The sequence below is a fragment of the Nicotiana sylvestris genome, chromosome 6 (genome assembly GCF_000393655.2).
Source record: "Nicotiana sylvestris chromosome 6, ASM39365v2, whole genome shotgun sequence".
NCBI classification, from domain to species: Eukaryota; Viridiplantae; Streptophyta; class Magnoliopsida; order Solanales; family Solanaceae; genus Nicotiana; species Nicotiana sylvestris.
In genome coordinates, this window is record NC_091062.1 from 134,264,557 (window position 1) to 134,278,612 (window position 14,056).

Genomic DNA, 14,056 nt, shown 5'->3' on the forward strand with positions numbered 1-14,056 from the left:
TGCCAACTCTTTTGGACCCTTAGGGGATTTTTACTACTATTCCTCACTGTTTGATTTTATATTTGTACTCAGTCATGCTGAATTCTACAGTTTTTATAACTCAGTCATATTAACTCTGTTTTGACATCTTAAATGATATTTTGGGCTGAGCATCATATTTTAGTGTGCCCGAGTGGCTTTTAGAAATTTCTGACTAAGTGAGGCTGAGGGCCTGTGTTGTGAGGTTATTATGGGATCGGACTACACGTCACAGCGGTATTGTACTGATTCATGATTATGAGGCTGAGGGCCTGATTTGTTAAGCCATGAGGTGTCTTGTTATAAGGCCGAGTGCCTGTTTGATTATGCCACGAGATGACTTGTTATTGCACTTGGGCCGTAATGGGCCCCTCCCGAAGTCTGTACACCCAGTGAGCGCGGGTACCTAGTGTGAGATGTGATATAGCCCGAGGGGCCGGTACGAGTGATTGTGAGATAGCCGAAGGGCTGATTCTGTTAGTATTTTGCCCGAGGGGCTGATTTTATGTGACTATCTTTTCTCACTGCTTTTCATTCACTCGTTTAAACTGCTAAAAGATATTTTAAAGAGGTTTGACTGAACTAAGATGTTTCTATGAGCTTTTACTGTTTTATTACATTGTTCTGGTTTTATACTGCCTCTTTATAGCATTTTGCTGTAATTTATGTGTTTTCTTATCACTCAGCTGCTTTTACTTTTATTACTTACTGAGTTGGCATACTCACATTACTCCCTGCACCCTGTGTGCAGATTCAGGAGTCTCGGGCCATGCTAGCGAGTGCTGATTTGCTTCCACCGCAGGCTTATTTGGAGTTGACTAGGTAGTTGCTCGGCGTTCGCAACCTAGTGCTCCTCCCTCCTATCTTTACTTTCCTTTGTCCTAGCTTTGGAATAGACTATGTAGTCCTTTTTCATACTCTTAGACGGATGTTTAGATGCTCATAACTGGTGACACCCCGATGTTTGGTGGTGTTGTTTCTGCAATTGTTCTATTTCACTTTTTATTTTGGGATTTATAGTTTATAAATGACTTAAAATGAATTATTATAACTGTTTAATTGGTTTGAGGGTTTGTGCCAGCTGGCCTTTTTCACGATAGGCGCCATCATGACCGGGTCCGCTTTAGGGTCATGACAAGTTGGTATTAGAACCTAGGTTACATAGGTCTCACGAGTCATGAGCAGGTTTAGTAGAGTCTCGCGGATCGGTACAGAGACATCTGTATTTATCCTCAGGAGGCTGTAGAACCTTTAGGAAAACTTCATATTCTTGAAATTCTTGTTGTGCGAATCTGTTGATCCGAGTACTCAACTTCTGTTATTCTATTCTCTCACAGATGGTAAGGACAAATGCTACCAGTCAGGATGGACGACCACAAGTACCACTAGTTGGGGCCACTAGGGGCCGAAGATGTGGTCGAGGCCATGGTAGGGACAAAGGTGTAGCCCGCACCGCAGCTAGGGCAGCACCTGCAGATCCACCAGCTGCCCCAGTTCATGATTAGGTCCCAGTTATGGACGCTCCAGCAGCACCAACTCAGGCACCAACTGTGCCCATTATGATTCCAGGTCTTCAGGAGGCCCTGGCCTAGATTCTATCAGTATGCACTGGCCTTGCTCAGGCAGTCTCAGTTACTACAGCCGCAACTGCTTCTCAGGCCGGGAGAGGCACTCAGACTCCCGCCGCTCGCACACCTGAGCAGGTCGTGCAGGGACTTCAGACATCGGCGGCGCCTCCAGCCCAGCCAGTTGTAGCTGTTCATGACTATGTAGCTCCTGCTATGCCAGAGGACAAGCAGCGCAGGTTAGAGAGGTTTGGTAGACTTCAGCCTGCGACTTTCAGTGGTGCAGAGGGCGAGGATGCCCAGGGTTTCTTGGACAAGTGTTAGAGGATTCTTCGTACAGCGGGTATTCTGGAGACCAGTGGGGTCATTTTCACTACTTTTTAGTTTTCTGGAGCTGCCTTCACTTGATAGGAGGCTTATGAGAGGTGTAGGCCTGTTGGTGCAGCACCCCTTACCTAGCAGCAGTTCTCCGTTCTCTTTTTAGAGAAGTATGTGCCACAGTCTCGTAGAGAGGAGATGCACAGGCAGTTCGAGTGGTTGCATCAAGGAGATATGACAGTGATGCAGTATGAGATGAGGTTCTCGGAGTTAGCTCATCATGCTGTTTAGATGGAGAGAGAGAGAGAGAGAGAGAGGATTAAGAGGTTTGTTGATGGCCTTACGTATCAGCTTCGTATTTTCATGACCAGGGAGAGGGTGTCTAGTGCTACTTTTGAGGAGGTTGTAGACATTGCTCGTGAGATTGAGTTAGTTCGTCGCTAGGAGCGAGATGAGATGTAGGCCAAGAGGTCTCGGGGATCTGGTAGTAATGGTGGTGCTCCTTTGAAAGGTCAGTTTTAGCACGGCAGAGGCTGTCCATTCAGGCATGCTCAGTCAGCTCGCCCAGGTTATCGTGGGGAATCATCGGGTCCTGGTTCTCACAGTTCTCATCAAGGCCAGTCATCACTCAGTGCCCTTCCAGCCTATAGTTTGTCCCGTGCTCCATCAGTTTAGGGATCTTCTATGCCAGGTGCATCTGCTAGTCATTTCGGTGCTAGGGGTTCCTTTCAGTCCCTGTCTCCAGCACCCGGGAGTTGCTTTGAGTGTGGAGAGCTGGGTCATATGTGGAGGCAGTGTCCTCGTCGTCTTGGAGGTTCATCTCAGTAGAGGAGTCAACCATCGACCTCAGCGCCAGTTACTTTACCACCACCCACCCAATCAGCTAGGGTTGGAGGTTACTCAGCTAGCGGTCGCCCTAGAGGGGGAGGTCGATCAGGTGGTGGTTAGGCCCATTTCTATGCACTTCCAGCTAGACCCGATGCTATTGCTTCAGATGCTGTGATTACAAGTATTGTCTCAGTTTGCCGCAGAGATGCCTCTGTGTTATTTGATCCTGGTTCCACTTTTTCATATGTGTCATCATATTTTGCTCGTTATTTGGATACACCCCATGAGCCTCTTGTTTCATTTGTTCGTGTGTCTACTCCGGTGGGTGATACTATTGTTGTAGACCGTGTGTACCGGTCGTGTATGGTGACTATTGGGGGTCTAGAGACCCGAGTGGACCTATTATTGCTTTGTATGGTGGACTTTGATGTGATATTAGGCATATATTAGCTATCTCCATGTCATGCTATTTTGGACTGTCATGCTAAGACAGTGACATTAGCTATGCCGGGTGTGCCACGTATGGAGTGGCGATGTTCGATTGATTATGTTCCCAGTAGGGCAATTTCATTCTTGAAGGCCCAACGTATGGTTGGGAAGGTTTGTCTTTCATACCTAGCCTTTGTGAGGGATGTCGGTGCAGAGACTCCTATTATTGATTCTATTCCAGTTGTGAGGGATTTTCCTGATGTGTTTCTTGTTGACCTGCTGGGCATGCCACCGGCCAGGGATATTGATTTTGGTATTGATCTGGTGCCGGGCACTCAGCCCATTTCTATTCCACCGTATCATATGGCACCAGCGGAGTTTAAGGAGTTAAAGGAGTAGCTTTAGGAACTCCTTGATAAGGGGTTTATTCGGCCTAGTGTGTCGCCTTAGGGTGAGCCTATTCTATTTGTGAAGAAGAAGAATGGTACGATCAGGATGTGCATTGATTATAGGCAGTTGAACAAAGTTACAATCAAGAACAATTTTCATTTGCCTCGTATCGATGATTTGTTTGACCAGCTTCAGGGAGCAAGAGTGTTCTCCAAGATTGATCTTCGTTCAGGTTATCACCAGTTGAAGATCAGGCACTCAGATATTCTTAAGACAACTTTCAGGACCCGATATGGTCATTATGAGTTTTTGGTGATGTCTTTTGGGCTGACCAATGCCCCAGCAGCATTCATGCATTTGATGAACAACGTGTTTCGGCCTTATCTCGACTCATTTGTCATAGTTTTCATTGATGATATTCTGGTGTACTCACGTAGTCAGGAGGATCACGCGGAGCGTTTAAGAGTTGTGTTGTAGAGATTGAGGGAGGAGAGGCTTTATGCAAAGTTCTCCAAGTGTATGTTTTGGCTAAGTTCAGTAACTTTCTTGGGGCATGTGGTGTCCAGTGAGGGTATTAAGGTTTATCCTAAGAAGATAGAGGCGGTTCAGAGTTGGCCCAGACCGTTCTCAGCCACAGAGATTTGTAGCTTTCTTGGTTTGACGGGTTATTACCGCCGGTTTGTTCAGGGATTCTTGTCTATCTCATCGCCCTTGACCAAGTTGACTCAAAAGGGTAATCCATTCAGGTGGTCGGAAGAGTGTGAGGAGGGCTTTCAGAAACTCAAGATTGCCTTGACCACAACTCTAGTGTTAGTTTTGCCATCAGCTTCAGGTTCATATACCGTGTATTGTAATGCTTCGAGAGTTGGTATTGGGTGTGTGTTGATGCAGGAAGGTAGAGTCATTGCTTATGCTTCTCGTCAGTTGAAGCCCTATGAGAAGAACTACCCTGTTCATGATTTGGAGTTGGCTTCCATTGTTCAAGCGTTGAAAATTTGGAGGCATTATTTGTATGGTGTGTCTTGTGAGGTGTTTACTGATCATCGTAGCCTCCAGCACCTGTTCAAGTAGAAGGATCTCAATTTGAGGTAGCGGAGATGGTTGGAGTTGCTAAAGGATTATGATATTACCATTTTGTACCATCCGTGGAAGGCCAATGTGGTGCCCGATGCCTTGAGCAGGAAGGCGGTAAGTATGGGGAGTTTGGCATATATTTCGGTTGGGGAGAGACCTCTTGCAGTTGATGTTCAGGCCTTGGCCAATCGTTTTATGAGGTTGGATATTTCGGAGCCCAGTCGGGTATTGACTTGTGTGATTTCTCGGTCTTCCTTATATGATCGCATCAGAGCGCGCCAGTATGATGATCCTCATTTGCTTGTCCTTAAGGACAAAGTTTAGCACGATGATGCCAGAGATGTGACCATTAGTGATGATGGGGTGTTGAGGATGCAGGGCCAGATATGTGTACCCATTGTTGATGGACTTCGAGAGTTGATTCTAGAGAAGGCTCATAGCTCGCGGTATTCTATTCATTCGGGTGCCGCGAAGATGTATCAGGATATGAGACAACATTATTGATGGAGGAGAATGAAGAAGGATATTGTGGGATTTGTAGCTCGGTGTCTCAATTGTGAGCAGGTGAAATATGAGCATCAGAGACCGGGCGACTTACTTCAGTAGATGTATATTCCATAGTGGAACTGGGAGTGGATCACCATGGACTTTGTAGTTGGTCTTCCACGGACTTTGAAGAAGTTTGATGCTATTTGGGTGATTGTAGATCGGCTGACCAAGTCCGCGCACTTCATTCCGGTGTGTACTACCTATTCTTCAGAGTGGTTGGCAGAGATATATATCCGAGATATTGTTCGCTTGCATGGTGTCCCGATTTCCATCATTTCAGATAGAGGTACTTAGTTTGCTTCACAATTTTGGAGGTCTGTGCAGCGAGAATTGGGTACTCAAGTTGAGTTGAGCATAACTTTTCACCCTCAGATGGACGGGCAGTTCGAGCGCACTATTCAGATATTAGAGGACATGTTGCGCGCTTGTGTCACTGATTTTGGAGGGTCATGGGATCAGTTTCTACCGCTCGTAGAGTTTGCTTATAAAAACAGTTACCAGTCGAGTATTCAGATGGCTCCATATGAGGCTTTGTATAGGAGGCGGTGTAGATCTCCAGTTGGTTGGTTTGAGCCAAATGAGGCTAGGCTATTGGGTACAAACTTGGTGCAGGATGCTTTAGACAAGGTGAAAGTGATTCGGGAGAGGCTTCGTACATCGCAGTCAAGAGAAAAGAGTTATTGCTAATAGGAAGGTTTGGGATGTGTCCTAAATGGTCAGTGAGAAGGTCCTGTTGAAGGTTTCACCCCTGAAGGGTGTTATGAGATTTGGGAAGAAGGGTAAATTGAGTCCTCGGTTCATTGGGACTTTTGAGGTGCTTCGGAGGATTGGGGAGGTGGCTTACAATCTTGCTTTGCCACCCAGCTTATCGAGTGTGCATCCGATATTTCATGTTTTTATGCTCTGGAAGTATATTGGCAATCGGTCTCATGTTTTAGATTTCAGCACGGTGCAGTTAGATGGTGATTTGACTTATGATGTGGAGCCAGTGACTATTTTAGAGCGTCAGGTTCAAAACTTGAGGTCAAAGGATATAGCTTCAGTAAGAGTGCAATGGAGAGGTCGGCCCGTGGAGGAGGCTACCTAGGAGACCGATCGGGAGATGCAGAGCAGATATCCTCACCTATTTGAGGCTTTATGTATGTTTATTGACTCGTTCGAGGATGAACGCTTGTTTAAGAAGGGGAGAATGTAACGACCCAACCGGTCGTTTCATAAGTTACCGCTCTGTTTTCCCCATTTCTGCTTCCTATTGTTTTGTTCAGCTGTATTATGTGTGATCGTGTTGGTTGGCTTAGGTTCGGAGAGGTTTTGGTAAGGTTTGAGAACTTAGTCTCTTTTGAGTAAGCTTGAGTTGGAAAAGTCAATCGGATATTTATTTATGTGAAAAAGGGCTCGTATGTGAGTTTCGATGGTTCGAATAGCTTCGGGAGGTGATTTGGGACTTAGGAGCATGATCGGAAAGTGTTTTAGAGGTCCGGAGTAGATTTAGGCTTGAATTGGCGAAATTGGAATTTTGGCATTTTCTAGTTGATAGGTGAGATTTTGATATAGGGGTCAGAATGAAATTCCGGGAGATGGAGTAGGTCTGTTGTATCCTTTTTGACTTGTGTGCAAAATTTCAGGTCATTCGGACGAGGTTTGATAGACGTTTTGATCGAAAGCGGAATTTGGAAGTTTTTGGAATTCTTAGGCTTGAATCCGATGTAATTTTGGTGTTTTGATGTTGTTTTGAGTATTCCGAGGATTGGAACAAGTTCGAATGAGGTTATGGGATATGTTGACATGTTTGGTTGAGGTCCCGACGGCCTCGGGATGGATTCGGATGGTTGACGGAGAGTTTGGATTTGTGGAGAAGTTGCAGAATTTTTCTGCTCCTGTTGTTTCCGCACCTGTGGATTGGGGACTACAGGTGCAATGCCGCAGATGCGTAGAAAGGACCGCAGATGTGGCCAAGGACGTGAAAGGCAGGAGCCGCAGATGCAGAGAGTTGAGCGCACCTGCGATGGCATAGGTGCAGGTATTTGATCGCAGATGCGGTTTTGGGAAAATAAGTAAATTCCGCAGGTGGGACCCATGGACCACAGGTGCGGTCACACAAGTGCGTGTTTGAGGCCACAGGTGCGGTATTCCTGGGCTAGAAAGTATATAGACCCTCCTTCGCGATTTTCAGCCTTTCTTCACCATTTTAAAATCGATTTTGGAGCTTCTTGGGGGATTTTGAAGAGGGAATCAGAGGGAAATTCATTGAGGTAAGCTTTTTGAACATAAAACTCGTTCCAATGTTGCTATTTCATTGATTAGGCCTGAAATTTATGGAAATTTGTGGGTAAATATTGAAGAAACTAGGGCTTGAGATTGGAGACCTTTGATTAAGGGTTTGAGAGGTCATTTGTGGTCGGATTTTGGTACTTTTGATATGGATGTCGCGCCCCCTTTTTCCCTCTTTGCATTGAAAAATTGGGTTTTTGACATTTTTGGGGTAGGACAACTCATTCCTTTTGGGAACTGGGTTTGCATTTGAAGAGTCGCCACCTAATGATTTAAGGTGCATTAGGACACCTATAGGGTTCATTTCTAAGTTTGTTTGATCACCGGAGATAGGTTAAGGGCTTAAAATTATCCTAAGGGGAAGGTGTTAGGCACCCCTTAGGATCCACAAGTATGGTTCCCCGCCAGACAGTTTTGTGAATTTTGTACAATTAGCAGACAAACAAATATAGTCTCAAATAGTAGGGGATTTAAATCTGAACACATAAGACTTTGAAAACAATTATTAAACGGCAAATTTTGAAAATGAGTTACAGTTCTACAAATACTTGAGAATATAAAAAGGAGGGGGGCTAGGTTTATTTATAATATGGATCACATCAATGCGATACCCGGTATGACACTCCTCATAAGAGGGGATACACGTGGTATTAGCGCACCAGTCATCATATCCATATCTACCCTTCCCACCCTAGTTACGGTATTAAAGCGCGGATTGGTCTCGACCTCTATTGCATGCTATTACCCGTCCCATTCCTATCAGTCCCGGAGGAATTTAGGACTACTATTCCTATAAGAGGGAGGATTTTAGGCTGACTCTTGGGTTTTAAAGGTAAAAAGGCTAAGACGACATACAAAACACGTAGGACTGCATATTAGTGGAAACATATAAACAATTAAGAGGCTCATATATACCTCCGCAGATAATGCACATAATAGCATGACTTAAACACAGTTAGGGTCAAAATTTAAAGTACTAAGGCATGGTGTTTTAATTGTTGAAGTAGACCAATTTAGTACATAACTCAGATAAGAAGTCCGAATCAGGCATGCATGCTGGTTGTAGCAGTTGCTAATTAGCAAAGGCGGATTTAGTTTTATCATTATTACCTAAGGCTTGCCTAAGTGTGTATTAGTGATGTCCTATGAGCATGATATCTATTACTAATTAGGAGTGCAGCAGAGCAGCGATTAATTTTTAAACAGGTGATTTGGATCCTATAGGCATGCTTTCTAAACCATATTAATAAAAGGAGTAGGTTGCTTAAACTGATTCAGAAGAGTACGAGTCAAACTGATTTTTAACTAAACTGGTTTTAGATCCTATAGACATAATTTCCATTATAGCTAATTTTAATTCCTACAAGCATGGTATCTAAATATTAAAGGCTAACTTGGGTCCTATAGACATGGTGTCTAAATATGGAAGTAAAACATGCAGAATTTATTAAACAGATCCTATAAGCATGTTATCTACCCTTCTAATAGCTAAAGTATGCATAGTCATCCATCCCTTTTCACTAGCCAACCCCAATATTTGTTACGAATTATTACAGACCAAAAATGACTGAATTACATCAGAAAAGTGCAAAATAAGAAGTTACAACCATATGAAACCTGATTCTTGACTTCATCTCTGATTTATGGAATAAACAACCTCAAATGCTAAAGGTGTTCAAAGCCTTTCTTCACACCTGGGTGGGTCCAAGTTCCCTAAGGGTCTTAAGGACCCCGGGCAGTGCTTACACCTAGGTTTGCATAACCATACAGAAACGAGTGCAGTGTGGAAGGGCCAGCCCTTATGTGTTCAAGTTTAGAGCGAGCTCAAGGGTCCCAAGGCAAGGCTCACACAAGAGGGGCAGCACCTAGGTTCTAAGAATATAGTGGAAGTGCAGAATATAGAGATTTATTTAAAACTGGGTTGGAAATAGTGAGCAGTAAGGGTGATTTGGAAACAGTAGTAGTAAAGCTCAAACTACACAGAATCAGTAGTTACATAAAGGGGTCAAAGGGGTTTTGGGAGTATATTGTATGAAGCATGTGACCCCAGAAAGGGTCAGGTTTGGGTCATGCACAGCAATATCTGATGCTGACATGCCCACAAACCAGCCAGAGAACACAAACACATAGAGGGGATATGGGGTTCAGGATTCATAAATCAGCAAACACATAACAAGTGACTGATAGAATACATACATAGGAAACATTAATTTAAAAGGGGAGGGAGCATATTACAGCATGCTAGTAATGTAACTTGACTGCATAAAAATGAGCAGAAGCATGCAAGAGTGAAAGAAACTGAAACAGCTAAAGAAACATGTTGTTGTTGATGCTTGAAAATTAACTAGGACATACCAATAGAGAAGCAAAGTGTAGAAAGAAAGAAATAAGCAAGATTCCACAGTCTAGCCTTGGCTTTCAGCCGGCTAGACAAAGTAGTAGCACAAGTAGTAGTAGAGAAAAGAGAGAAAGTTTTTAGTGTAAGTGTGTGTTCTAAACTCAATTTCTTTTGTTCGTGTCTTTGAAAGAAGAGGGGGTGGGTATTTATAGTTTTTGAAAATGAGTGAAAAGTAAGGTAATAAGTAAAGTCTTAACACAAACATGGAAACAATCACAAATCAGAATCAATTAACACAAGTGATTCCCTTTAATTAAGAATCACTGTTTAACGGGTAGTAGCAGGTTTAATTAAGGAAGGAAATCAGTTTGGGGACAGATTGATTATTGCCATATAAGGGGCAGTAAAAGCATGAAGTAAACAATCAAGTCTAAGTACAAAATAGGCTTATTTTGGGAAAGGATTCAGCAAGGTAAAACATCACAGTAAAGGGAAAGGAATCAATTAATTTTAAACAGGCGAGTAAAATTTGGGTTCATAAAAATAAAGCTTTTGCAATCAGTTCCAAGGTCAAGATCAATCACGGAAGAAACATGATTCTACACTTCAGTATATAAATAGAGTGAACAGAAGCATCAGACATGCTAGGCCAAGCATATTGGCAAAAGAGATAACACAAACATACAGTAGTGGCAGAAATAAGCTAGGATTCAGTAGCAAGAAAATATTCGAAGCTCAGTAGTCAAGTAGGTCAAGCAGTCACATAGAATCAATAGTGAAGAAGAACATAGTATCAGGTAACACTACAAGAAAATAGCTCTTTAACGATGGGAAATTCGGTCGTTAAAACTCTAAATCCAGTCGTTATCAATCAATTACGATGCGGTAAAAATCGGTCGACGCCGGTCGTTAGTGCCTCCGTCGTTAAAGGTAAACGATTGGATTTTGATCCCATCGTAAAAATTCTTTTAACGATAGAAAGGAATCCAGTCGTTATACCAACATTAGCGAGGGGATTTTCCCATCATTAAATGTCGTTCCAGTCGTTAAACACTTCACTAGCAGTAACTAATTTTCAGTCGTTGTTAGTGTTTGGCAACCGGAATTCCATTCGTTAATCGTATGTACTTTCAACGACATAAAACCCAACGTCAACGACATAAAGTCCAAGTCGAACATTACGAGGTTCAGCGGCGAAAGACTGGTGAAGTTCATCAAACTTTTTCCATGCCATTGAGTCAGCTGGGTGCCTCATCATTCCATCGTCAACTCTTTTTTCTTGATGCCATGTCATTAAAGATGATATCTTTGAGGACATAAACAATCTTTGGAGTCTTTGCTTTAAGGGAAAATAACGTAAAATCTTGTGCGCTATCTTTTTCCCACTCTTAAATTTAGTTTCTCCACTATGTTTATCCTCTTTCCATCTAGATGCTCCACAAACTTTGCAAGATTCAAGAAATTTGTCATCCTTCTAATATAACATGCAATTATTGTTACATGCATCAATCTTCTTGTAAGAAAGTCCAAGATCCCGAATTATCTTCTTTGCCTCATAATATGAATCTGGCAAGTTTGATTCAGCAGGCAATAGATCTTCCGTCAACATCTTCAACAACATTGTAAATGACTCATGACTCCAACGCCCAATACTTTTGATATGAAGCAATTTAACCATAGTAGAAAGTTAGAAACTTTTGAATTTTGGTACAATGGTTGCTCAAAATCCTTTAAAAGCCTATAGAATTTTTGTTCTTCAAGATTTGGTTCCTCCTCAAGAAAATCATCACCATCAATGTTCGTATTGTCTGCATCAAAATCAGGGTATAAATCTCTTATAATCCCATGTATTTCATCCTCACCATAAGCTTCTTCAATGTCATCATCTTCTACATCTTCTGAATTTAATTGTGGCTCACCTAACTTTTTCCCGTGATGATACTAAAAAGTATAATTTTGAATTATTCCATGTACTATTAAATGTGACTTAACCATCTCACGTGTTCCCGAAGATGTATTACAACATTTGATACATGGACAACGTATTACACGCGCTTCACTTAATCTTGTAAAAGCAAAATACAAAATATTGTCCACCCCAAGCTTGTAAGCATTACCAAGTCGGTCATGGATAAGTTCCATCCACTTCTTATCAGGTGCCATAATCTGTTGCATGTGTAATATATATATATATATGTATATATGATTAAAATAATGTATTAGCCAGAAGTAAACATTTATTCAACAAGCCAAAAAATAAGCAAAACACTTCAACTTGTATATTTATCATGAATTGACAAGTTTTACGCTCGCCTATTTGTCTCTTCTATGGTTCTAGACAATTTCTTATCAAAGAACAATCGTTTATCAGTGACTGATCAAAACAAAACAAAAAGTGACTCAGTTTTCTTATCATGCATTTCTGAGTTTGGCAACCTAAATAGGCCTGTCCTTTGGAGATTATCTTTTTTTAGCTTTATCAAATGTTGGTATTCGCACATTCAAGGTTGACGAACTTGAGATAGATGAAAAGGGATGTAAAGAATTGCAGAAAATAATTCAAGAATCAAGAATTCTCATTGTTGTCTTCACTAAAGAGTATACCTCTTCAGAGAGGTGCCTTGATGAACTTTTGTTTATACTTGAGAGTAAGAGAGCTTTTCGACGTTTTGTTCTACCCGTGTTTTATGATGTGGATCCCTCAAAAGTGAGGAAACAAAAAGGTAGTTTTGAACAAGATTCTTTAATATATGAAGAGAGATGTAAATCCGGGACCGAAGGAAGGAGACTGGAATTGTTGCATAAGGTGAAGGAATGGAAGGCTGCTCTAACAGAAGTTGCTGATTTGGGAGGAATGGTCTTATAGAATAAAACTGATGGGTAAACTTTTACTAGCTTGATGTTTATAGGTAGTTTTATATTAGTGGATTTCAAATTGTTCCATTGCAGAGTATGTGCTTTATTCCTGACTATAGATGGTATTAAATACAATCCAATTTTTAGGTGTGAGTCAAAGTTTATTCAAGAGATTGTGAAGGTGGCTGCATGAAAACTAAATCACGCAGTTTTAAGTGTTGCTCTCCATCCAGTTGGAATAGATTCTCGAGTTAGAGATATTCAGTCTCTGATTGAAATATGGATCAACTAGTATTGATATTATGGCTATATATGGGATGGGAGGTATAGGTAAAACTAAACTAGCTAAGACAACTTACAATATGAACTTTGACAAATTTGATGGCAGCAGCTCTCTTGCTGATGTAAATAAAACTTCAGAAAGACATGATGGTCTTGTAAGTATACAAAGACAACTTATTTCAAGTGTTCTGGGGAAGAAGGTTGAGAAGATATACAATGTCGATGAAGGAGTCAACAAGATTCAAGAGGCCACTCGATGCAGAAGAATTCTTCTTGTTCTCGATGATGTAGATTATAGAGATCAGTTAAATATTGTACTTGGGATGCGATAATGGTTTTTTCCGGGTAGTAAACTTATCATTACAACTAGAAATCAACACCTATTTGATGCTAGTGAGGTCTGCAGATGTAAGATGTATAAGTTCATGCCATTGAATGCCCAAGAATCAATTCGACTCTTCAGTTGGTATGCTTTTGGAAAAGAACAACCTTCAGAAGATCACAAGAACCTTTCAGAAAATGTGATACTTCATTGTAAAGAGATTCCTTTGGATCTCAAAGTTTTAGGTTCTTCTCTTTGTGACAGAAGTATAGAGGTGTGGGAATGTGCATTAAGGAAACTAAAGGCAATCCCTGACAATAAGATCCTAGAAAAACTCAAAATCAGCTATGATTTACTATCAGATGATGATGTACAAAATCTGTACCTCGATATTGTCTGTTTCTTTGTTGGAAAGGATAAAGATTATGTAGTTACAATACTTGATGGATGTGGTTTTTCTCAGTAGTAGGACTTGAGATTCTTTCAGATAGATATCTGATCGAAATGGACAAGGATAAGTTGAAAGTGGATTCATTGATTCAAGATATGGGAAGAGAGCAAAGTCAGACAAAGAATAAACTAAAGCAGGTTATTCACCTAAACCAAATTAAAACATGTGACTTCCCCCTCAATCTCCTAGTTAAAAGTGCTGCTTAGAGCTTTTAATTAATCACCACAGGTTGGTGATGATTTATCATGGAAACAACTTAGTGAATTTTATATTGTTACTTTCTGCAGTACTTCAACAATATTGATATATTTACAATTCATAGATTATGATAACATGAAAGTTCTTTTGAGCCAATTCATATAACC

At 41.4% G+C, this 14,056-nt stretch overlaps 1 protein-coding gene and 1 pseudogene across 1 annotated transcript; both read left to right on the forward strand.

Annotated features, from left to right (window-relative positions):
• Window positions 1-12,108: 12,108 nt before the first annotated feature.
• Window positions 12,109-12,646, forward strand: LOC138871317 (disease resistance protein RLM3-like). Its single transcript, XM_070149190.1, has 2 exons — window positions 12,109-12,175; window positions 12,255-12,646. Exons 1-2 carry the CDS (start codon window positions 12,109-12,111, stop codon window positions 12,644-12,646), a joined length of 459 nt encoding a protein of 152 aa, XP_070005291.1.
• Window positions 12,647-12,938: 292 nt separating this feature from the next.
• LOC104239176 (disease resistance protein RPV1-like) lies at window positions 12,939-13,706 on the forward strand (annotated as a pseudogene).
• Window positions 13,707-14,056: the final 350 nt, after the last annotated feature.

Coding starts and splice junctions, on each gene's coding strand:
- LOC138871317 (XM_070149190.1), top strand. CDS start 12,109: ATGGTTCTAGACAATTTCTTATCAAAGAACAATCGTTTATCAGTGACT. Junction 12,176..12,254: donor TGATCAAAACAAAACAAAAA/GTGACTCAGTTT, acceptor ATCTTTTTTTAG/CTTTATCAAATGTTGGTATT.